Source organism: Nesoenas mayeri (genome assembly GCF_963082525.1).
Source record: "Nesoenas mayeri genome assembly, chromosome: 1".
Lineage (NCBI taxonomy): Eukaryota > Metazoa > Chordata > Aves > Columbiformes > Columbidae > Nesoenas > Nesoenas mayeri.
In genome coordinates, this window is record NC_137541.1 from 94,033,385 (window position 1) to 94,060,043 (window position 26,659).

General features: G+C 43.4%; 1 protein-coding gene across 1 annotated transcript; it reads left to right on the top strand.

The window, feature by feature from the left end:
- Positions 1-3,700: 3,700 nt before the first annotated feature.
- Positions 3,701-13,357, top strand: LOC308044486 (SH2 domain-containing protein 1B-like; the record flags this gene model as incomplete). The annotated part of the gene is made up of 4 exons (XM_080351219.1): positions 3,701-3,834; positions 9,201-9,264; positions 11,177-11,345; positions 13,272-13,357. 4 exons carry the CDS (start codon positions 3,701-3,703, stop codon positions 13,355-13,357), a joined length of 453 nt encoding a protein of 150 aa, XP_080207345.1.
- Between the last annotated feature and the right edge of the window lie 13,302 nt (positions 13,358-26,659).

The window sequence follows — 26,659 nt, forward strand, 5'->3', positions numbered from 1 at the left end:
TTTCAGCTTTCTGTAACATCTGAAATACTAGTTTCAGGCTGATATCCTAGGAGCTGTGAAATCTCCTTCAGGGGATGAGGCTTCAAAAACACCCTAATCCTGTTCTGGAGTTCAGTAAAATTATTTTAAGAGCTGATTCACAACAACTGCAGCTTGTTTTGGTGTAGGTAAGGTTTGAGTGATAATTTCCAGAGGCTCAACCTTATGTGACTGCCTCAACCACACAAGCCCTGTTGCTTTGAGGCATCACTGCCATTTCACCTTCCCAGGCCTCTCATCACAAACTACACAGAACTTGGAGCAGTTTTTGGTCTTTTTCTCCTCTGAAATGAATAGCCTCTACTGCCACAAACTGTCCACAGCATGAATTAGAATGGCTTCAAATCCTGTCATTGCTACAAGCACAGACAACATGAGAACAAACTGCAGGTGAGAAATGAAACCAGGCTCACCCGCTGTGGTTTTCACCAGGCAGGGTCACAGCAGATTCCAGGAAATCTCCTCCGCACTGACCGGAAGCCCCAGTTTCACTCTGGATGCACAAAAATTGTTCTGCTATAAAGTATATTGAATTCACTGAGAAAGACTCTGCTTCTGTCAGGTAGGCAACACCCTCCTTCCTCATCTATTCGAGCCAAGGTTTCTCATGCATCAAGCAGTCTAGAATTTTCTGTCAGTGAACAGTGGTGAAAAAACACAGGTGTCGCTCTCTCTTTGCATCTCCCTAGCCCATAAACTAAAATATACATAGACTTCATCACAGTTAATGACATCAGCTCATATTTCTGACCACAGCTTATACTCAGCTGAGACCACAGCCTGGGTATGCAGGTTTGTTTAAGCCAAAAATACTTGCTAAATTTGTTAAGCCAAAAATACTTGTTAGGAAATGCTTGTTCAAAGTTTAAAGCTAAGTTGGGCCCACAGGGATATATGATTACATGATCCCAACATATCTGGTAAAGATTCCTTGCTGTGCAGTACAAGTCATGGTGGGGCTCATGGCACAGCTCTGTGGTGGCTGACAAGGACATCTCCCACCACTTTCCAGTTGTTTATATGGCATCTATCAACAGGTATCCCAGGCTGTGATCTGTCTCCCTCCTAGACCTCTTTCTTCAGTATATTTCTATGATTTCTGCTTTTAAACCAAGCTTCCATTCTCAGCTCCACTTAAATACTACAGATAGGTAAGGTAAAAGAATCACATTAATTCCTGAGTGTCCTCTTCTATTGAACACTGTCATGAAGCTGTGGAAACTGTATTGCTTTGACATACACTTTAAATTCTCAACTCTGCCAGAGGTGTGCTTGGATTGTGCACAGTGCAAGGCAAACTACAGGAAGGTTTTCTGTGTCTGAGGTTTCTGTTTAACATTTGGAACTTCTGCCTCAGAATATTACTTCTTTCTTTGAATAAAGAACAGGAAACCCTAAAAAGAACTAGAAATCTGCCTTTGCACAACTTCTTCCTCTTCATCTCATGATGCTTTTCAAGGGAAGAGATTTCTAAAACAATTACTTTAGATTAACCAGAGCAAAACTCTAATCTTGCCAAATCGAACATATTGTTGGCCCTGCCTCCAGCCAACAGAAATATATTGAGTGTGTAACCATGCTTGTGAACAAATGGAGTGTGTGGCACACAGAAGACCTCCTGACTAGTGACGCAGTAAATTTCTTCCCTCGCTAACAGGAACTTACCATGATGCCTGGAGAATCTGAGTTGTTGCTGAAGTTTAACAAAGCTGGCCACATGGTTGCATAGCGCAAACACGTTCTGACTCATTCCTGTGGTTCATGGGACAGAAGCAGAAGCACCTTGAGGAGGGGTTTTCTCCTGGAAAGCACAATAGAAGTATTTGTAAAGAGGAATTGAGACAATACTTATTTCTGTAGTAGGGAATTGCTGTGTAGACACTCAAATGTAGTGAGGAAAGCAAACCTTCCTCAGAAAAGAAGCCTATGGAGCCCATCGTGCTTTCTATTGAAAAGAAGTTAGTTGTTTCACCTTCATTTTTAATCTGCCCAGAGAAGAAACAAATTCTTTAAGGAACAGGTAAAGGAGTTGGCTTCCTTAGACACAACAGGAGAAATTAATCACCATCTAGTGCTGCTTGAGTTGCTGTAGTTATTCTGACTGACCTCCATCTGCCCCTCCAAAAGGTCAGGGGTCTGCCCAAACCAGTCCAGTGTCACACCTGCCAGCCCTATTCTCAGATGTCCTAGGATGTCTACTATGCCACTAGGTACTCTTTTAGGAGCCCAAAACCAGTCTCTCAGAGAATTTTAGAGATTTTTCAGTTCAGTGGTTTTCATATGTAGAAACCGAGAAGACTGAGGCAAATATCGTTAACAGTAGTAACCAGAGTTGAGTACCAAGCTCAAAATTTGTCATTTTCACCAGCGTTAGCACCTTTGCTCAGTAATTGCCCAGACCTTGAAATAAGGAAGGAGGTTACACTTCTCAGTGATCACGGCTGATAGTATCTTTCATTACTTTCAGTTCTTTATTACCAAATCTTTGCTATCTATCCCAACCCCTTTTACTTAGGCCAAGTCCTTCTCCCATTTCTAACCCTTTTGCTGTCCTTGTTTAATTTTCTCTACAAGCTTTTCCTATTTGGAGTACTGAATTAACTAAGATGCCATCTAGAAATGCTTTTAGTGTCATGCATTATTAACTCGTAGTTAAAATCACTAATTTTTATATAAAATCTTTGTGTGTATAAAGTTATCAGAGTAAGGAACATGAAAGTAACACCTGCGTGTGCAACATAGCTGTCCCTGTTTACTGGTGTTCAGTCAGTATTTACCTTGGTTTTAATGCAGGATGTTTTTCCAGCTCTGCAGTCAAGATGCCAGTGGTCACTGTATCTCACACTTTGTTTTTCTATTAAAATCCTTGTGTAGTTCTACAGCTTATATTCCTGGATTCTGTTTAAACCTCTGCACGAAGGGATGACTGATGTCCTCCTTTCTGCCATGTTTCCTAAATCATGGCACAGAGACAGCAGAAGTTCTTGATAAAATAGCTATACTTTAGAAGGAACAAGTGGGGAAATTGGGGGGGGAGGGGGGGGGGGCAGGGGAGGAAGAGTGATCTATTTTGAAAAATCTCATTCTCAAATATTGCTGACCAACTTTCAGTAAACTTGACAGTTCAAGTAAACAAACAAACAAACAAAAGGACAGCAAAAACCAAACAACTGTGTTAGAAAGCAAGTCTGGAAATGGAAGGAATCAAAGCAAGCAGAAGTCTTCAAAACTATGAGCAAGAACTGTATTTGCAGGGCTTTGAACAACTTTAAACCTAAGCGTTAACTTAAAAATATAACTATACTTGCTTGTCAGCTCAGATATTGCATAGCTTAGAAGTGTGATACACAACTCAAATGTCTGCCTATTTAATGTGATGAAATGTTCTTCCCTTCAGATGTGGACTGTGTAACGGTGCAGACAAACCATTTCCCATTTCCTGCGTTCACTGTATTCATGGGCTGTAAGCACAGGCTGACAGCCGGCTTTGCTACGGACAGATCAGCGATGACAACACAGATGAACGCATGAACATACTTAGCACCTCTGGTTTCAGTTGTCTGCAGACAGCTACATTTGGAATAAGTCTTCTTTTAATGCCAGACTTCTGAGTTTTTCTGGAACTGGCTTGAAGGGTGAGAGACACTGTTTCCTTTTATCCATGGAGTTGCCATTTTTTCATGGGAAGATAACCAGAAGAACCTGTGAAGAATTGCTGAGCAAGAACAGAAAGAATGGTAGCTATCTAATACGAGAGAGTGAAAATGTGGAAGGAGCTTTATGTCTCTGTGTTTTGTAAGTATTGTCGTACTAAACTTTTTATGAGTTTTCAAATATATCCCAAGACAAGCATTCATCTTCTCTAATATTAATAGTTCTTCCCTAATATTAACAGACTCCAAGGGGGTGTGTATATGTATTCAAGTGATGCTGGTTGCCTTAGGCTTCCTATATAGGGAGTGGTGAGAGGGTGGCATTTGCAACATTTTTGCAACATTTTATTCAACAGAGGATAGCTGAACTGTAACCTGCTGATGCTGGTCTCTCTGCAGACAAGGAACCCAGATAAAATAGCTTTGCCTGCCAAAACATAGTAAGAACCTTACTCAAAGTTGCTGACTCTGTAATGATGAGTAAATAGCATTTTAGCACTGTTGAGACACTGAAAAGTCTCATGGTAGGTTATAAAACATTTTCGTCTTCATATGCTTTCAATCTGATGAAAGCTTAGCCTGGTGCTTCAAAGGAATTTTATTCGATGTAATAACATAAGCTGAGACAAAAGCTACAATGTCCAGTTCGAATTCATATGACAAGTCCATGAACAAGATGGACATAGAAAATTGCTACTTCTAGTCCTTAACTTTAATTACCACAACTAAAATTTTATTTTCCTATAGGGAATAGCATGTTTATTTTCCTTTCAAGAAGCCTAGTTTACATTTTTCATATATAATTGATCTGTTCCTAATGTGTTCAAAGTTTATAAATTAGTAACTCAGAGTCTTTGTTTGACCCTATGTTTTGTGTTCTCTTTGAGAACTGTGTTTGAGTGTGACATGAAAAAATTTTACCACTTCATCTAATTCATTACAAAATATCAGGAAAAAAAAATAATCAATAATCAAAAACATATTTCTTTTGAAATAAATCAAGGACAAAGGAGAAAAAGGGAGAGGGAAATGGAGTGCTATGGGACTGGTGGGTAGAAAATGGAGGTCCGTGAAATGACAGGGCAAGGAGAAGAGAAATGGCAAGTGGGGGACAAACTGAGCCCTCGGAGAGGGAGCTGCAGTAACCTGCCTTCAGTAGGGTGTGGAAGGAGACAACATTTAAGATTCAGCTGGACAGGGTGCTGGGCCATCTTGTCTAGACTGTGCTTTTGCCAAGAAAGATTGTACTAGATGATCTTTGTGGTTCCTTCCAACCTGGTATTCTATGATGCTATGAATGTAGCGGGTGCAGGAGGGCAGGGAGCGTGGGAGGGAAAGAGCACATATACCCTGTCAGAAGGGACAAATGGAGATTCTGGCACAGGAAGAATGACAATGTTAGTCCCTGACATAAGATGGCCATTGTGATCTCCTGCAGTAGAGGTAGATGAGAAAGTGAGGGGCTAGTTAGGTGTGTGCAGTGAGTTTGAACTCCTTGATATAACAGAAGGCATGTCTCCAGAGTACATTGTGGGCAGATGCAAGCTGACATAAAGGTTAAACTTGCTGCCACACTAACACAGTTTCTTTCCCTTTCTTCTTTCTTTTTTCTTTTTTGTTTGTTTTTTTGTTGTTGTTGGGGTTTTTTGTTTGTTTGTTTTGTAATTATTGTTTTTCCTAAGGGCAAAGCAGGTCTGCCTTGTGATAGCTTGCACACATGCTTTTGTCTGGCAACAGTCTTCTGGGCAAAGCATGTGACTTCCAGATATCCTCTGTGGGTTTTTAGTTTTAAAAACTCATGCATTAACAAACGTAATGGTTAATCTGTAGAGGTCACAGCAATGGTATAACAGATACTGGCTTGCAGAGGTGAAAACAAAGATTGTCTTCAGATAGTGAATGGGATGGTAATAGTGTGCTGGCTCAGAATTGCCTCAGAATCTGGACTGTCTGTCAGTAGTTGACTAGGCAGAGGAGAGCTGTCCTAAAACTGGAGGCAATCAACACTGAAACCCTCCATACTGCTTCAAGACAACTTTTGGATTAGAATTGGATCTTAAAACATTGCTTAGCACCTAACATGGTTGATGCACAAACTGACACACACTTCTCAAATTAGCTGATCCATGGGCAGAGATACTGACTCACTTGCTACAGAAAACAACCAACTTTTCTTTGTCTTCTACGGGTTGGGACATGGGGGCAAGCATTCCCATGGAGGATCTGGGGGTCAGAATGGTGAGACCACTTCAAAAGCATCTCTTCTCTAATCAGACATGGTGCACAGCTCTGCTGATACATCTTCCTCTACCGCCCACTGCCACTTTCATCCAAAGCTGTCCCGGGTCTCTGACAATGCCTCAGATCAGACCTACTTGCTATTGTTCTCCTTATGGCTCAACACGCCATTGTACCAAAGAAAGCTCCTCTCACCCTGCTTTTCTGCCACTGGATATCCCTGTGCCCAGACCAGGCACTTTATTCATTTGTACCATATGCAGCTGCCGATATGCATTTAGTAGTTAATGTAGAAATAGAAGTTTTCATTTTAATGGTAGTATCATGTTCATTCAGTAAAAATTACAGTAGCCAAATAATATCCAGGCACTAACCTTTCAAAATTTAGATACTAGGTAAACAACAAGTTTCAAAAATAACCAGTTTCTGGTAGGCTTTTTTTCACTTCTATGTCTATATTTGAAGAATAAACACATTTATAATATAGTCTTAAGCCAGGAACATGTGAATTTCCATGGGTATATCAAGGAGGAAAAAAACAGTTGTATCCATGTGATACGACTCTGAATCAAACTGATTCTGACTGGAAGTCTTATTCTTATTGCAGTCCAAAGTATCTTTTTTTTGCAGAACAAAGTAGCTTATTTCCAGAGTAACTATTCGTTTACTTGCAAGTCCCTGGAGATGGGTTTTCACCCTAATATTCTCCATCTTGTGACAGCTCAATTCGCGTAGCTACAGCTGAAATCCTTCCAATGAACATGAGTACCAGTTAAAAAGCCTCGTTTTCAAATACTGCTTCCTCACCCACACCCTCCCACCGCTGTTTGTGGTTTACATGTCTTTGCAGCTTTACTGCCTTTTTTGACCATGGTCATGATCTCCAGTGCATCTTCTGAATAACTGTCATTTCAGAATTTAATAAAGCTTTTATTTCTGTTGACAAAATATATCCAATGCCATCAGTAGCCCAAATGTTCAAATACCTGCATAATAATAATAATAATAATAATAATAATAATAATAATAACCCTGGGAAATGCAAAGGAATAATAATTTTCTTAGAAGTAGGACCTGTGCAGTCATTTTTTGAGTGCTGGTGAGTGGAGGCCATTTTCTGCTAACATCTCTCCAAGAATTCAACAGCCTTCTTTTAGTGTAACTGCAATATGAAGATTAGGGAGGTATCACACATGAGGAGGATAAGAAGATAGTTGAGAGGATGGGATGCCTGTGGAAACAAGTTACTCTTATATAAAGGCCTGTGTTAGATTTAGTTAATAAGTTCTTTGAAAACACTTTTTGGAATAACCGTGTACTTCAAGATATTAAACATCTCATTTTGCTAACTCTAGGCTCCCTTTTGTTTTGCTTTTCTAACTCTGTCTCATTCAATTTTACCTCACAACCTCTTATGTCTTCAATACTACCTGCTGTTTGCAGACATTTTCAGGCTCACACTTTGTTAAAAATATGATGTAACTTCCACCACTCTTGTCAGTGGGATCAGAGACTCAGCCCACTGTTATGTCCCTAATATCACAGATGCTCTTATCATATGTATCTCCAGCTATATTCTGGTCAAATCAAACATATTCCAGGTAGAAGTAGCCTGGTACATGATCACATGTGGAATATATGAAGGTACAGACAGCTCAAGAGGTCATTGTGTGGGGCAGAGTGGGAGGAACATGAATATGGATTTGTGATCCTGCAATTACTTGAGAGCTCCCACATGGAAAGTAGATTACATGAAAAACATTCTGCAACTTCACAGTCCTGTGTATGCCATAGCAACCTCCTCACCTGTTCTCTTCTTCAGAGGAATGCCGGTAGATCTCACGTGAAAGGTGAACTGCAAGTTTAATACAGAATCAGTCTTTACCACTGCTTAGATTAATATGATTTTCTTTCTCTCTCCCCTCACATCCTTCCGAACTTCTACCGGTATGTTAGACCTTTACAAAGACCATCTTTCAGAGCATCACTCCATGTCAATGTGTTTGTTTCCATGCAGCATTGCAGTCTTGTGTCATATCCCATGTGAATTTCTCATCCTTGTTCTCAGCTGTAGATCAGTCTTTTGAAAGGTGACTACTTCTCTTATGGATGTAGCAATTAGTTGGAAGCCAGCCCATTTTTCCCCTAGAGTATGGCTTCAGGGAAAGACACACTTCACTTTTGTCTTTGTAGCTATTTAGGTCTTCCTTACAGCTCCATTTTTGAAGGAGAGGTACATGTTAGCACTGTATTTCCGTTGTGAAAAGGTTGTCCAAGACGGTGTAAAGTTTGAGAGTCAAGTGGGTCACGACTTCCCTTCTCCTCGCTGTAGTTCTCAGTGACACCCATGACAGCCCTTTGCCTGCAGTTTATTTGTATGTTGACATTTGCGCAAACTAGTTTCCAGTGCTGTGAAGCGATTCTGCTGGTGAGCAGCAAGGACTATGGTGTCCTATGGTGTCCTATGGCATCCTATGGAAGCAAAGGCTCTTCTCTTGCATGGCACCTGCAGCAGAGTTCCAGGCTCTATTTTGTATTTTACTGCCTCGGAACAAGTAATACAAATTCTCAGTGGCATCCAACCCTTTCTGAATGTATAAACCTGAAGCATTTTCATTGCTTTCACCTATCAGGTCTATTTTATTGGAGCTGTAGTAGTACAAACCACAGAATAGGATCCATTCTTAAGAAGCTGGAGGAAAGCTCAGGCAGTCAGCTGATGTGGAGGTGAGCTAGTTAGACATGCTTGATCAGGATCTTTTCTAAGCAAAGTGCGGTGACCGCAGATTGAACACAGCACTCTTAGTTATGTTTACCATACATGGCCTAACTTGGTCAGGCAAAAAGAGTGCCATAAATTTGGTAAATAAATGGGGGTTAGATATGAATTGGCAAGGCATGATAAAGCAATATTTGGGTTTCTGAAGCTTAAGAAAACAACATGCATAACTAATTTTGGGTAATGGTCTATTAAACATATTACTTAGAGAATTTCAAGTATTTTGAAAGCTCCGGTATATTAATCAAATGGAAAAGTAAATACATATATATATATACACATATACATATAATTGATGCTATTTAGCATGAGGCATCCCTTTATATTTGTTTCTTTCTTTTTAGTCTTTCATCGTATTGCAGTTTAAGATACAAGAAAGCAAACAAAACCAAAAGCTGACTGTCAAGATCAGCTGTAGCACTCTAAACAAGTTGCAGTGGTCTGACTGTTGATAAAAAGCATATATTATTATACAATAATGTTTTTCACAGCTTTGAAGAACTCATCTACACTTACCGCATCTTCAGAGAACAACAAGGATATTTTAGAATAGAGGTGAGTAACTCTCATTTCATCTGTAAAGATCACACTAAAGATCCTTGTCTTGATTAAAAAATATATATAGATAAATGAACACATTACCTTAGAAAATATTTCCAAATTTGCTTTCTTCTCTACTCAGTTCTTGACTTTTTAATGTTATACTTATTATTGCATATGATATCAGAAGTAGCTATTATCTTTGTAGAATTCCCTTATAACCTAAGTGGATCTGTTATTTGTTGACCAGCTGCTTTCTGATTTGATAATTTATTTTTGATAGCATTGAAGAAAAATCTATCACTTCCATTACTTGCTCCTGTTCCTAATTATCTTTTTCTACTTGAAAGCTCTGCCATTGAACCCAGCACCTTGTAGGGCTTTGGAATACTGCAATGATCTTTTCAGTTTAAAGAGGCCTATCTATAATTCTGTGCAATTCTGAGATACCTGAAGTGATGGCCTCAGATAATGCTGCTTACATAAGCATAAGAGCAGACTGCATCAATCAAATCCCTGGCCAGGGTGAAAGGACACTTTAAAAGATGGCTTGCTTCTCTGCTTGTAGTAGGACAGCTGACAATTAAGTAGCATTTCAGTGGAATGAGGAACTTGGTCCATAAAGGGCACACCAAGCTCTCATATGCAGGTAATATCTTGCTTATTAGTGGTTTGGACTGAGTACGAAAGAGATCATTTCCCATTAAGAAGAATGGTTTGTTGACAAAAAGTAATCTATTTTGGGCTACAGCCACTCTAGTGGGGTTTGCTGTCATGCCTATCAGCAGATAATAACTCAATCACTTAGTTGTTTCAAACCCAGTTTTCCTTACAAGATTTTGCCAAGAATGTGAAAGAAGAGTTCTGTTCTTTGCATTTTTAAGTTAGATTGGTTTAGCTCACTAAAATAATTGACTTAAATAATATATTCATGATGGAGGGGAGATTGGGTTTTTTAAGGGCCAGACTCAACCATGAACTTTCTAGAGTATGGTAGGTTGACCCCAACCAGCAGCTAAGCACCCACACAGCTGCTTGCTCCCTCCCCACCTTAGCAGGATGGGGTGTGGGAAGGGAACATAAAGAGCAAAAGTGAGGAAACTCCTGGATCAAGCTAAAAGACAGCCTAACAGGTGAAGCAAAGTTGTACACACAAGCATAGCAAAGCAAATAAGAGGTTTAGTCACTACTTTCCCTTGGGAGGCAGATGTTTAGCCACCTTCTTGAAAGCACGACCTCAGCACGTGTAATGGTTACTTGAGAAGACAAATGCCATAACTACGCACATCCCCACTTTCCCTGACCTTTTATTGCTGAGCACAGTGTCCTATGGCAGATGACAGCCCTTTGGTCAGTTCAGGTCTGCTGTCCTGCCCTGACCCCAGCTTGGCTCAGGATTCTCTGGTGAAAGTCACAAACCTGAGACAAATAATACACTCCTACCTAAAAGAGAAAGTTAGGGCCAAGGACTTCCCTGCGGATCCTCAGATGTGTCTGCTGCATCTGCAGATGTCCTTTGCTTGACAATGCAGACATTGGACAACGTGTTTGGCTTCTGTTTGTCACTCAAGCATTAAAATAAAACCTTCTAAGTGAGAACAAAACACATTGGCCCTAACCTTGTGCTCTGTCACCAGGGGGAAGTCTGTAATGCCGTCCCTCTGCAACACACCTGGGCCCATATTTTAAACCACTCCTTTAAAAAAATAATAGAAAAAAAAAATTGAGTGAGGGAGGTGACACTTAGGACCTAGAGCACATCACCAAGCAGGTGTCCCCAGTGGCCAAAGGCTAGTACCAGACTCTGTCACCCAGTCTGGTTCCAGAACAGCTCCTTGGGAAACAAGAAGCAACCTATAATTCCTTTCTTTTAGGGGAATCTATCTGAAGAGTAGTTCCAAATAAACATTTTTTCCTTTCATTGCAGACCTCTGAAGGTATTCCAGCAAGGCTCTTCAGAACACTGAAGGATCTCATATACAGTTACGAAAAGCCAAATCAAGGACTGATAACAAACCTCCGCTATCCAGTAATGAAACCGAAGGCCTCACAAAGAAAACAGAGGTTTAAGTCAGAAAAAGATGACATCTATGAGGGTGAGAAATATAGTTCTGCCTTAGTGGTTTTGGTGGTTTCTTTTTTAAAATGACTGCATTGACAAGTGTGGTAGAATATGTTTTATAGTCCCATGTCATCCTTACATCCTTGCTTTGGGAACGATGAACAGAGATACTGTTGATAACTTGCCAGCATCCCTCACCCACTTTCCAAGCCACTTTTCATATCAGTGCTGTACAATGCTCAGCTTCAGTATCCACCAGGTTAGAGGCAGCAAAATAACCTGGAAACTTTTCTGGGTCCTTTGACTAGAAGACCAAGTGTAATGAGCAAGGGAAATCCTTTCTGTAAGTGCAGTTATCATACAGGAAAAAAATTCTAGGTGTATCTAGTCTTCTGTGTGATTTACACCTCATGAGAAATGCTGGATCAATGGGGTCAGGAGGGCCAGCTGCTCTGTGCTGCCGTCACACCTCCTGTCTGTGTGACAGATGCTGTTTTTTTGCACATAACAGCAGTGCAACAGCTCCTGTGTCAAAGCAGACAGGACAGAAAGCAGGGAGCTCTCCCCACCACTTCACGCACTGAGCTGCATTTTCAAGGGCCGGTGCAGCAATACCCTTGCTGAGGGAAACAGCAGCAGAGGCGTATCCAGTGTCCACAACGTCACATTATCATTTGTATCACTAAGGCACATGTGCCACATTTGCTCTAAAAAAAGGTTTTTATGGTAACTTGTCATGGCTGCTTCAGGGGGATGAAAATACTGCAGTAGCCTGGGTATATTTTTAGGAGAAATCAGGTGTCATACACATTTTCTTGTCTTGTCCTGCAACATGGACTTTTCCAGAGGATGTATGATGGTTTGGTCTGGGCTCACAGGGAGGAAAACAAAACCTTTCATTTCACTATCAAAATGTTTGTGGTTGTCATAAAAACGGGGGCTTTGAGAAATAATCAAATGAGTTCGGAATTGTGGCTGTTGAATTTTAATTTAAATTTCACTTATATGGCAATCCCAAATTGCCCCTCAGACTGCTTTTGCTCACAGGGGGAGTTTGGGTTAATGCCAGGGTGGATGTCTTTCTGAAATGCGGGCACCATGTAAAACACCCCAGTGCTTCCTAAAGTGCACACCACGCTTTTCTGGCCCCGTCCCTCCTGTGGCACCCACCAGCAGCTGGCTCAGTGGCACGTGCGGGACCCCATGCTCCAGTGCAACAAAGCCCAGGACTGGGATCACGATACTGGTGGCTGGACACATTTTGAGCATTGTTTTCTAGCCCAGGAACAGTGCGTTTGAGGGTGGTTGCTTGAAGAGACAGTCAGTTTCCACAGTGTTTTTTTCCAGGCTCTCCTCCCTTAGTTGGGAGGAGAGCTTTTCTGTTGGGTATTTATCTAGAGAAGAACGGGTGTGTTATACTATAGTCGTAGTAAATCAGATAAAAAGCTGCAATAATGAAGTATGGATTATTTCCAACATGTTGTTGTTCCTCAGGAGGAGGGGTCTCACCTGGATGCAAATGTTTAATAGCAGCAATTGATGGCTCAGAAAAGGCAACATAGGCTTTGCCACTTGCAATGACAACATCATTGTTGTTAATTGATTTCTTTACAGATGTTAGCGACAGTGATTATGTCACTGTCTTGCCCTGAATGATCAACAATGTGAGGACTTGGGAAGCTGCTGTTTCAGGCTGTGCCACCACACACCAGATGGGCTGGGGAGAGCTGCACGCTGAGTGTTCTCCACTCTGGATCTGGACCACTGGTATTAGTGCCTTTTGCAGACTGTGAGAGCAGCTCTATTTTCTCCCAGTGGCTCCAGGACCAGCTACTATGTATTTTTGTTCAGCAAGAAAATAATTTTTATAATAGATGCATGCATACATGCATATCTCTGTACATATATATGGGTGGGGGAAGGGTATCAGTGTGCATGTATGTGTATTTTGGTTTTTCAGTCAGCAAACTGTCCAGGAAGTCTACTCCTAAAATGAACAATCTGTTAGAAGGAAGCAGTATAAATACGATAAATGAATGTGCATAAAGCGGTAGTTTATGGCAGAACCAATAGATGTTGATAAAAACCATAGAAGACAAAAGTTCTCCTGGAATCATATGATGCTTAAAAACCTTTAAGCTCTGTTAAGCCTCTCAGCTCTGTTACTTTGTGCGCAATTCATATTAGCTCATTGTTGGATAGTGGATAGTATTTCAGTTATGTCAAGGAATACTAGGATTATACTGTAGTTTGGAATTAAAACAAAAAGGCTGTGTTTGATCCGCGTCATAAAGAATTAATCAACAACATGAAAATGGTTTGAAATACTTTTAATATTGATGAATGGTTCTGGCAGATTACAAGAGGAGTGCAAGTTCTAGATGCACGTTGGTATTAACACATCCTTTTTTTTAATAGATATGGTACAAATGAGACTGCTTGCTATATTTCATTTGCCATGGCCATTAGCTCTGTATTGCAATGTGCATGTTGGGGGATTTTTCCTAATGTAAGAATTTACTTTATTCTTACCTCTAAATGTAAGTATTTAATATACACTTTTGTTCTGAAGGTGCCTGCAACTAGCAGCCTGAGCCAGAGCTGAAACCTATGTCCTGATTCTCCCAGTCACTAGTGCCAACTGCCTCCCAGTTTGTGATCTTGAGGAAGACATTTGTCTTGGTTGTGTGATCTTTCACAAATTATTTATGTATTTTTATGGGTAATACTAGTTTGATTTCTTTCTTATTATGTATCTTTCACACCACTATTTGTAAATGGGCTTTTTTTAGTGCTTTGGACTTCATTATAAGTTTAACAGCACTAACAGTTTTTGGTGCCAGGCTGGTACTTGTAGCATGAAGGAGGTAAAACGTAAGAGTATAAATTAACTCTGGCATTGCCAGAAATACCAGCACATGTGTCAAAAATAATGCATTGAAAACAAATTATTTCTCCACAAAAAAATGGTACTATTGGAGAGAAAAAAAGCTGTGGGGGACTACGGTGGGTCCGTGGATTCCCTTACGGAGGGCATGGGAACAGAAATTAGCCTTGAAGATATGAAGGCCTACCCGTGAGGAAGATGGTAATAAAGGAATATCTGGAGATGTTAAGGATGTAACCGTGAGAGAGAAGGGAGTAAAAGAGTAACATTGATGATAGCAAAATTAGCCAATGAGATGTTACTGCTGTAACTTGTAACCAATAATGAAGAGACACATTAATTGGTAAAACTGTATAAAAATGCACTTGTGGCAATAAATGGCATCTGCTACTTTCATCCTGGAAGAACTTAGTCTATGTCGTTTGTCCATCTCAACCATGACAAAAAGCCTCTCTTGCTCCGTAGAAGCGCACGCACTGATGTGTCTCTTGACTCACAAATTCAGAAGCCTGCCTGGTACTTGGTTGTTACACATGTCACCCTGAGCAGCTGCTGTGCTGAGACATCCCAGCTCCAGCAGCCTGGTCTGTGACAGCACAGAATGCTATGGGTTTTCTGAATAAAGTCTCAGCAGTCCCCACATGCTCAGCCACTCAGACTGATGTTCAGCCTTAGGAAAGGCCAGGACCAGGGGCTGGGCTGTGGTGCTTTTTAGCTGGCAGAGATTCTGGTGGATGTGCTACACCGCAGGTAGATGTGCTTTCCACTGGGATTTACAGCCCAGCAGAGGCTGCAGCTTCAGATTCTGAATCTGGGAACAAGCGTGCATCCATGGCCAGATTCGTGCCACTTTTCAGGTGTTACCCTGAGGGAGTCAGCAGAAGCAGAGAGCACTCGAGGAATCGAGGACCCGCATTACAAGACACTGAGGTGCTGGAACAACTTCAATTGCGCAGCGGAAGGTCTGGGGCTCTGACAGGCGAGGCAGAGTTTGGTGCAGGGAGAGAGGGATGGAGAAGGAGCAGCGGGCAGGGGAGCGGGGAGGAAAGCTCGGGGCCCTGGTGGCGGCGGGTCGCGGGGTGTGTGTTTTGGTGGGGGGGCAGGTGGGGTTGTAGCGAGGCTGGAAGTGCTGTGCAGAAGGGGAGCAAGGGAGGAAAAAGGGGGGCTCGAGGCTGTTGTGCGTGTGTGAGAGGAGCATCTGAGGCTGTGAAGCGGGCGGTGTCGACGTGGGGGTGGGAGGCAGCGAGTCGGTGGGTACCTCCCGGGCCGGGTTTAGCGAGCGGTGCGAGGTTTGTAGGGGGCGCTGTGGCGTCCCCCGGTGGTGGGGACCGCGGTAGAGGAGCGGCCGGGTCGCGGAACGCTGGTCCGCAGGGGACCCAGTTCCATTCCCATCTCGGCCTTTTCTTGCCCACCCACCGCCCGCCTGTCCTGCTGTCCACCCTCCCAACCTCTTGCACACCCCCAGCCTCAGCACAGCAGCCCGGGCCGGGCAGGCGGGCGCGCAGGGCGCTGTGAGTCCTGTAGGGGGCGCCGTGCGTCCCACGGCCGTGGGATCTCGCTGGAGGAGCGGCCAGGTCGCCGGAGAGTGGTCCGGAACGTACCTGGCTCGATCCACGGTTTTCTCAGCACCCCCCACACCTGCCTCGCTCTCTCGCCGTCGCCTGAGCCCTGTAAGGAATCACTGAAGGAGGAATGTTGTTTTTGCAACTGATTTGGCACCGGAGCCCAGCGCGGGGGAACGACTGAGAGACATCAGACTATGAATCACAGAATCACGGAGCTTTGTAGGGGGCGCCGCGCGTTCTCCGGCCGTGGGGTCTCGCTGGAGGAGCGCCCGGGTCGCCGGACCCCCCGTCTGGAGGGTGCCTGGTTCGATCTCCGGTTTTCCCATCGCCCTCACCTCCCCTCCCCAAAAAAAGGTATCACTAGCAAAGGCTAACCTGCACCACAAGGGCAGCAGCAAGGAACACCATGCCTGGGGGAGCAGGTGGAATCCCAGAGCATCTTCACTCCTCAAGTTATTGCCATAGATGGGGCTGGAAGAAGATCTCTCGACCGAATTTCCAGCATTGCCTCGGCCCCACCTGAGCCCTTTTAGCCGCAGTCACCACGCAAGTGGATGCAAATCCTGGGTTTTTTACGTGGTAAAGCAGCAGCTCCGCAGCCCCGACGCGCGTTGCCGGTTGCCGAGCGACACCCGCCAGGCTCCGCCCCCTGCAGCCACGCGGCGCCGCGGCCCCTCCCGTCAGGCCCCGCGGGTTCCGGCCGCTGCCTCCCAGTGGCTGCTCCCGTCAGAAGGGCGGAGGCGGGGAATCTGAGCGGAGTTTGTGGCTGCGCGGTCTGGGAGCGGAGCTGAGGTGCCATGGCTGTCCCGGGCTGCATGAAGTCCCTGCTGCTCGCAGCCACGCAGCCCCGGGCGGCCGCGACCCGCCCAACGCGGCGCTGCTGCGGCACGGCCTGGAGGTGCGAGCGGCGCCGTGTCGGGGTTCCCGGGCCTGTGCGGGTGGCCGTGGTGTCCCCTCGGGCCTGTGGGCACGGGTGGTTCTGTTCGGGCCCCGGCCTCGGCTGGCTTCTCTCCGCCCCGCCGCTGGCTGCAGGCGCCCGGGGGTGCGGGCCTGGGCTGTCCCGCGGCCTCTTCTGGGGCTCAGCGCCTGGAGATGGGGACACTCGCCCGGTGCCGGCCGGCAGGAGAGCTGGTGGGCCTGTCGGTGTTCAGCCACATCCCCGAAGAATCACTGTGTACTATATTGTAGTGGTTTATGGTGTTTGTGTGTGCACACGGAGGTGTACAACATGTTTACATGGACGTAGGTGAAGCACATAGTGTACCCTTTTGGGGACTTTCTTCATATTCCTGGAAATTCTGAGCTACAAGGGTAATTTCCTTTCACATCTTTAAAAATGGAGCTTGATTGATGGGCTGGTCTTGTGTTGGGTGTTCACCAGTTTCATGCAACATGTAACAAAAGGTGTTTGCTGCTCAGGGGCATCTGAGCTCCAGGTAGAGCCTTGTCTGTTACTTGGCCTGGGCACCATGGTGTGGTGAGAGATGGACATGTTGACTGAGGGCCCTCTTCGCCCTCTTCTCTTTCCTCCCCCTTTTTTTCCCTCTTTTTTTTTCTAGTGAATGTCCTTTTAGAGTGGCACTTAACATCCTCAGTTTGTCAAACTGGGCAAAATCTATTTAATACGACTCTGAGCTTTGACGTTTTTGTTAAATGCTTTGTTGCAGTTGAGTAATTAAGGTTGTTTTTCTCCCTTCATCTCCAGGTTATCTCTGGACAGAAGCTTACATGTTTATTTGCTTCAAATCAGATTCTACCAAGTGAATGTCTCAGTTGCCTGGTAGAACTCCTTGAGGATGCCAATACAAACCCATCTCTCACCTTGTCTGTGGTTACTTTGCTATCACAGCTGGGTAAGGTTTGCATCTGAACTTTTTTTCTTGAATCTGGGAAAGGGCAGACAAGACAGGTGCTCATTCTGTGGCATAGGTGATGAACCTCTTGGAAAAAGCATAAGGTGAGACAGATGAAATGTTTGTAGTGCAGTGTGTGGCTGAGCCAACTGACAGCGTGTACTAGGCCAGGTAAGATGTTGAGTCACCCTAAGAAGCAGATCTGAAGTCACCTCTGTGAAATGGCGATGATCATGCTTGTCAGAATTTGCTTCCTCACTGGGTAGGATGAGGAATTATTCTCTTTTCCTTGATTTTTGGAGCTTGAAGGGACTACCTTTTTTAATGAAGTGGATAAACATGCCTAGGAGATGCAAAGATTGGGATAATCCACATTACATCAGCAACTGTCGTCACTGGGATAATCCACATTACATCAGCAACTGTCGTCACTGGGATAATCCACATTACATCAGCAACTGTCGTCACTCAGTTACCTCTGCCATTGGAGTGTTTGCTGAGCAGCAGCTTGGGCTCTCCAGTGGGCTGGGCCTGTGTGCATCAGGTTTCCCAATTACAAAACAGGTTCTCCTGCCTCTAACTTGTTTCTTGTGATGCATTATTTCCCCTTTTCACAGAATTGGGACTTCATTGTTCAGGGAGCTCTGTGCCCACCATAACCTACATATGTAGGTTACCTATACAGGGAAAAAACCCAAATCCCTTCCCTGCTTAGTTTGTCAGCATGTATGAGTAGTTATTGAAGATGTGAGTCCTTTATAATGATGTCTTGTTTGTCTCCTCTGCTTCCTCTTGTTTTTAGCCTCTTTGAGCTTCCTTTTAGATTTTTGAAACAGTTACTGTAAGATTATATGGGTTGCTGGGGTTTTTAACTACCTTCTCCAACCTGCTGGGTCTGGAAAATTTTAAGAATTAGTCCCTCTCCAACTGATCTGTTGCTTTGCCTGTCATCTTTGTTTGCTACATCTTTTCCAGGACTGCCTAAGCAGAACTGGCTTCTTTAATTTAGCTCTTGCTAGATAACTCTATCAAGGAATCAATTTTAATCTACTTGTCCACCCTAGTGTGAAGCAAGACCTTTAAGTTCTTATATCAGGTATTTATGAGATACTTAGTTTCAGCTGCTATGCTACGCTGTGATTTTTGTCATACTTACGTGTATTAATTTTGTATTAATTCAATTATGTACTGAAAGGATGCTGTATGAAGGACTTAACTACCATTAGATCTGCTGGCAGTCCTCACAGCAAACTTCTTTTCCTCTAAGCATAATTTCTGCATGAGGTTGCAAAGCTCTTTTTGCATTTTGGTGAAACTCTTAGATCTTTCAACAGGACAAAGCCCCTTTGTCCCTGACAGAGTGGAGACCTTGTTGACGAGGCAAAGTGGAAAATTGGATGGTCTAAAAAGGTAATGGCTCTGTCAAAATAAAACCTTATGCATCTGTTTGGGCTTTTAATAAGTACATCATTGTGGCAGGACATGACCCAGTGGGCTCACAGCAGCTTGTGTAATTGTTAGGTAACATCACAGGGTCTGAAAATGAATTCAGTTGTGGTGTCTTGTTATTTGTCCTTTCGGTTCCAGCTTTTGTAATTTGTAACATTCTTCAGTGAGATGCTGTAGGAAAGACACATGTGAACAGCTTTTTATTTCCTCAGAGCATTCAGTTGCTACAGAGGCTAACCTACAATATTCCCGTGTTTTGTGGTGGTGCTAACATCGATGAACTAATTTCATTTCTAGTGCATCATGTGTGTGTACTCAGTTGTCTTGTCTTATGGGAAATACCTGGCTGAGAGTCTAAAGTTTCTGAAGGCCGTTCACATATTGCACTAACCTGGTCTCCAGAGTGAGCTGTCACATTTTTGCTCTGAAATAAAGAGTGGTTTTTCTTTGAAAACCATGTTGTTACAGCCTGTCAAATGCAGTGGTTGTGGGACTTTCAGTGGCTGGATATTAAGTGGCCTCCTAGCCCACCCCCATGCCCCAGGGAGCTGTCAAAGAGAAGAACCAGGGGAAAATTCATGCTTGTCATTAGGAACAGGCTTATGTTAGCTTAAAACGACTTTTGTGCAAGGGTCCTTGTAAGAGATCTAGTGACTATTAAAAGCACCTGCAATAAAGGACATTGGATAATACTGGTTTCTGATACTGGTTTGTTGTTTTTTTTTTTACAGATGTGCTCAGTTAGAAACTGCCCACACTATGGGGATTGCAATCTGAATTTTGCTTGGCTTGGCAGAATGGTGTCTAGTTAAAAAAACAAAACACCCACACACCAAAACAAAACAAAAAGTCCCCCAACCACCTCAGCCTGCAATTTCTTGTAACTAATTTCTGTATGCTTTAATAAAAAGTCTTTGTTTGACTTTCTGAATTATTCTTTTAAGTCAGTTCACAGAAGATGAGGTGATGATACCATGTTTAGGACTCCTGGCAAATCTCTGTCGTCACAACTTTCCTCTTCAAATTAAGATAAAATCTTTGGTAAGAGGTTTTTTGGTTTTTTGTGGCACGATTCTCTGGCTTGAGGGCAAAAGAGGGTTACTGGACTCTGGGGAATTACCTTAGCATTTCTTGTGCTTGTTTTTGTGGGACCAATAACCAAATAGATCCAAATAAATTTCCTAGAGAACAGTTATAATTCAAATATATTTCTAATATTGTTATTCATGAGCTGTATGGCTTATTTATACATATGTAGAATCTGTAAGGTTTGTGTTTTATAGAACAGTATAAAAATTGTAATGCCTGTGTTTATCAAGCCTCACTTTAAATGAAGTAGGAGAAAAAGTAAGTGATATTTTGAAGTCTGTTCTATTCTTAAGTTGTAGATAAAACTAGTGGTCACATGGGCAAAATGAAATTCTAATGCCAGGTAGTTTTAATAAGCAGAAGACCCAGCAAAGTAAGTATGTGCCTGTATGTAACTTTCTCCTCCCTTTTAGCTCTTTCATGCTCGAAATATCCATCAGACATTTCAGTTAATATTCAATATTGTTGTAAATGGAGATGGTACTCTAACAAGAAAATACTCTGTTGATCTACACGTGGACCTTCTGAAGAACCCCAAAGTTGCAGATTATCTTACTAGGTATGGCTTTACTTTCTTAAAGTGCAGAGTATTTTTCCTAAGCTCTTGTTCAGTTCCTTCGCTGCATGCTGTTTGTATTGTGAACTAAACACTGGAAAAAATTCCCTAGATGCTTTTTGAATGTAACTAGTTGATTACAACTGCTGTACCTAAAACTAAAGGATTCTTGTGTTACTAGTGTACAGAGCACTCGAGGAATTGAGGACCTGCACTACAAGACACTGAGGTGCTGGAACAACCCCAGAGTGCTAGCCCGAGGTCTTGGGCTCTGGCAGAGGGTGTAGAGTTGGGCACAGGGAGGGAGGGAGAGCATCGGGCAGGGGAGCAGGGAGGAAGGCTCGGTGCCGTGGGGGTGTGTGTGTGTGTGTTTTGCCGGGGTGGGGCAGGTGGGGTTGTAGCAGGGCTGAAGGTGGTGTCTATAGGAGGAGCAAGCGAAGAAAAAGGGGGGCTCGAGGCTGTTGTGCGTGTGTGGGAGGAGCGTTTGGGGCTGCGAGGCGGGCGGTGTCGGCGTGGTGTGGTGGTGGGAGGCAGCGAGTTCGGTGGGTACCCCCAGAGCCGGGCGGGCGCGCAGGGCGGTGCGAGGCCTGTAGGGGGCGCCGTGCGTTCTCCGGCGGTAGCATCTCGCTGGAGGAGCGGCCAGGTCGCCGGAGGGTTGTCCGAAACGTACTGGGTTCGATCCCCGGTTCTCCCACCGCCAAAGCCCGTCCCGAGCACCGTCTTGCTCACTTGCCTTCCCCTGAGCCCTGTAAGGAATCACTGAAGGAGGAATGTTGTTTTTGCAACTGTTCGGCACCTGAGCCCAGTGTGGGGGAATGACTGAGAGACATCACGTTATGAATCACAAGATGTTAGGGATTGGAAGGGACCTCAAAGGATCATCTAGTCCAATCCCCCTGACAGAGCAGGAACACCTAGATGAGGCTACACAGGAGTGTGTCCAGGTGGGCTTTGAATGTCCCCAGAGAAGGAGACTCCACAACCCCCCTGGGCAGCCTGTTCCAGTGCTCTGGCACCCTCACTGTGAAGAAGTTTCTTCTCATATTAAAGTGGAACCTCTTGTGTTCTAGTTTGCACCCATTGCCCTTTGTCTTATCATCGGTTGTCACCAAGAAGAGCCTGGCTCCATCCTCCTCACACTCACCCTTTATATATTTGTAAACATTAATGAGGTCACCCCTCAGTCTCCTCCAAGCTAAAGAGACACAGCTCCCTCAGCCTTTCCTCATAAGGGAGATGCTCCACTCCCTTAATCGTCTTTGTTGCCCTGCACTGGACCCTCTCCAGCAATTCCCTGTCCTTCTTGAACTGAGGGGCCCAGAACTGGACACAATACTCCAGATGTGGTCTCACCAGGGCAGAGTAGAGGGGGAGGAGAACCTCTCTCGATCTACTAACCACCCCCTTCTAATACACCCCAGGATGCAATTGGCCTTCCTGGCCACAAGGGCACAGTGCTGGCTCATGGTCATCTTGCTGTCCACCAGGATCCCCAGGTCCCTTTCCCCTACACTGCTCTCTAACAGGTCATTCCCCAACTTATACTGGAACCTGGGGTTGTTTCTGCCCAGATGCCAGACTCTACACTTGCCCTTGTTATATTTCATTAAATTTTTCCCTGCCTAATTCTCCAGCCTGTCCAGGTCTCGCTGGATGGCAGCACAGCCTTCTGGCGTGTCAGCCACTCCTCCTAGTTTGGTGTCATCAGCAAACTTGCTGACAGTGCACTCTATTCCCTCCTCCAAGTTGTTGATGAATACATTGAATAGTACTGGTCCCAGTACCGACCCTTGAGGCACTCCACTAGATACAGGCCTTCAACTAGACTCTATCCCATTGACTACAAGTCTCTGGCTTCTTTCCTCAGCCAGCTCACAGTCTACCTCACTACCTCATTGTCCAGACCACACTTCCTCAGTTTAGCTGTGAGGATGCTGTGGGAGACTGTGTCAAATGCTTTACTGAAGTCAAGGGAGATCACATCCACTGTTTTGCCATCATCTCTCCACCTGGTTATGTCCTCATAAAAAGCTATGTGGTTGGTCAAGCATGACTTACCCTTGGTGAAGCCATGTTGACTGCCCCTAATGACCCTCTTATCCTTGATATGCCTTGAGATGGCACCTTTCCAGGGATGGAGGTGAGGCTGACCGGTCTATAGTTACCTGGGTCCTTCTTCTTGCCCTTTTTGAAGACTGGAATGACATTTGCTTTCCTCCAATCCTCAGGCACCTCTCCCATGTCCCAAGACTTGGCAAAGATGATGGAGAGTGGTCCAGCAATGACCTCAGCCAGCTCCCTCAGCACCTGTGGGTGCATCCCGTCTGTATCCATGGATTTATCGGTGTCTAGATTGCTTAATTGCTCCCTAACCCAGTCGTCCTTGACCAAGGAAAACTCCTCCATTGTCCCGACTTCCTCTGGGGCCTCAGCGGTGTGGAGCTCCTCAAGACAGCTTCTGGCAGAGTAGACAGAGACAAAGAAGGCATTCAGTAACTCTGCCTTCTCTGTATCTTCTGTCACCAGGGCACCCACCTCATTCATCAGTGGGCCTGCATTTCCTCTGGTGTTAGTTTTATCTGCCATGTATTTGAAAAAGCTCTTTCTGTTGTCCTTGTTCCCTCTTGCAAGTTTTAATTCTAAGGAGGCCTTAGCTTTCCTGGTTGTCTCCCTACACCCTCTGACAACAGCCTTATATTCTTCCCAAGTGGCCAGCCCCTCCTTCTGTGATCTGTTAACTCTCCTCTTCCACTTGAGCTTACCCAGCAGTTCCCTGTTTAACCACGCAGGTCTCCTGGCTCCCTTCCTTGACTTCCTACGTGTCGAGATGCTCTGATCTTTAGCTTGGAAGAAGCAGACCCTGAATGCTAACCAATTATCTTGAGCCCTGTTACCTTCAAGTACTCTTTCCCATAGGACTTCTCCTAGCAATTGCTTGAAAAGGCCAAAGTTGGCCCTACTGAAGTCCAGGGTTGCGATTCTGCTTGCTATGCTGTTCCTGCCACACAAGATCCTGACCTCCACCATCTCATGGTCACTCCAGCCAAGGCAGCCCTCAGCCTTTATCGCTTCAACCAGACCCTCCTTGTTAGTGAGGATGAGATCCAGCAGTGCTTCTCTCCTAGTTGGCTCCTCCAACATTTGCATCAGAAAGTTATCATCAATGCACTGGAGGAACCTCCTGGACTGTGGCTGGCTGGCTGACTAGTCCTTCCAGCAAACATCAGGGTAGTTAAAATCCCCCACTGCAACCAGGGCCTGTGACTGTGAGGCTGCTCTCAGCTGCCTGTAGAAGGCCTCATCAATTTCCTCAGCCTGATCTGATGGTCTATAATAGACACCCACAACAGTATCACCCTTGCCAGCCTGCCCCTTAATTCTCACCCATAGACTCTCAACTCGCCCCTCATCCGCCCTGAACAGTACTCAATATGTTGTAGTTGCTCTCTCACGTAAAGAGCAACTCCACCACCATGCCTTGCTGGCCTTGTTCAGTTTAACAAGAAAGCTGCTTGTTGTCACTGTCTGCAGTAATAGCCCAAGAGAACTTGAACAGCGTTTGTTGATTGGGAATTGTATGTACTGCTCCAACAGTACATTATAAAAACCTTCAGACTGTTGCTGAGTATGAAACTTTACTTCATCCTTACGTAAAGATAGAAATAAGCTCAAACAGAGTATTTACAGTTCTTTACTGTTGCAACCTCTCTAATCTTTAACACCTTGATTTTTTCAAAAAACAGGAAGCACTATTGAACATGCACAAACAGAAATGTGTTACACATTTTGTGACAGGATCTATTTCCTCATAATGTGGGTTACTCATGGCACTCAAAGTGATTTTCTTGGTGTTGCTTTATTATACTGTTCAGGTTGGAAAGAAACATGCACCAAAAATCTATTTATCATTTGTTTGCATTTGTAACACTTCTTTGCAACTGTGAACAATGCTATACTTGATTTTTATACATTTTTAAAATTGCCTTTTACCACAATATTTTTATATAGGCAAACCTGAAAATACAGTTTGTGGGTTTATATGAAATAAGAGCACGCTAAACTTGCACTCAGCTACTTTGTGATAATCTAAAATTATCTTCATAACAAAGAATCCTATAGTATTTGAAAAAGTATCCATGCTCTCCTGGAGCAATATTTTTCTAACTTCTAGCCATTGGTTATGGAGTTGTCTCCAACTGAGTTTGCTTACCTATGGCAATGGAAACTGTCACTTTTAATCAGTAGAAGGTATTTTACTCGAGCATAACTGGTTTAAAGGGTTTGTAGAAGAAAGAATTCAGTGCCTCTGGTATCCTCCCTATTCACTCTCTCTTTCTTCACACTAGAAGAAACAGGAGCTACTATGTATATGGACAGTATCTCCATTACCTGTATAATAGTCTCACCAAGGAGGAAGACTTCATTGTGTGTTGCTGGCTAAAAGTATTTCACTGCTTTTTGTAAAATCTATGCAAGCAACCTTTCAGCAGCATTTGGAACCATGAATCTGTGTGATTTATCCTGCTGTTTCCACTCAAAGAAAACGTGGTTTGTTTTTTTTTTTTCCTTTCAGTTGCTAATAAAGTTTGAACTTTAGCAACGTGTCATCAGAGTTAAGATTCTGCTGTCAGTGTTAAAGCAAGTGGTTTTACTCTTTGACGAGGATGAACACTCATGGTGCAAGGTACCCTTTGTAGTACTAGAGCTGTTTTTTACCCCCTTCTTTCTTCTCAAGGCAGCTAATCTCATTGGCATCATGCAGACTGCCAAGTATTAAAGAGCCATGTGGCTGTCAGCATCAGATATATTCATACTTTAGCAGTTGTTACTCGCTTGTTTTTGTATATGTATTTAATCTGACTTCAATATTAGCAGATCTTAAATGATATAATAGAATGCATATACGTGGAATAATACATCCATATACATGGCATATTTAACTAGTTAATTTGCATTAGCTCCTCCTTCCTCATCTGGGTGATTTCAATATGAATAGCCTTGCAACCAGGAATACAAGTGGTTTTACTGATACAGACTGGAGTGTCTGTAAAGAAATGTGATCTTTTAATAAAAGAAGCAAGATGGTTTTTAAATGTATCTTGTACTCTTAATGATCTTTGGTCTACTGAACCTTCACATGAATTTCCAGCAGAGGGAGTATGTGAAATGAGTGAATCATACATAGCTTTGTGGTAGTAACAGTTATTTGAACATGTGGAAAGATAGATACTTCACAGTTAGCTTTATGTTTTGAACACTTTCCACACAGAAGAAAAATAGCTTGATAACATGGATAAAATTTTCTTGTGACTTGACTTGGATTGCCAATATCAGAACATATACCCGTATTTCATTACAAGGATCAGATTTTTTATTAATAAACTTTGAAAAAACAGAGTTTGCTAATAATGAAAACATTATGTATAAGACATGGCCTGAAATGATGTTTCCACCCAATGGATTTGTTTGACCTGACCCCCTAATATATTGCAATTCGATTTTTCTCTAGGCTGTCCTACATTTTACTTTTATTAAAATCCACTAAGCAGTTTAGCCATTTATTTCAGCAGATGCAAGTGTCTAAGCTTAGTTTTGAGTTTCCTATCTTGTGTTTCACATCTACATTGTATTTTCAGTTGTTTTATTTCCTGAGGTGGGAGAAGAACAAACATTTTTTTATCTTTAATGCAGCCTACACCCAAGCAATTATATAGAGTACACAAAGCAGAAAATTTTTTTGTTGTCAGAGCTGCAGTGCAACCTGCCAGGTGAACAATGTCCTTCTCAAATTTGCTTTACACAGAGTATGTCTTTTCTGTACATAGTAATATTTTATAAAATTACTGTTGCCAGAAGAGCATATACATTTGAACAACAATAATAATACCTAACAGAAATAAAACCTGGGTGGGTTTTTTTTGTTTGTTTGGTTGGTTTGTTTTTTTTTTT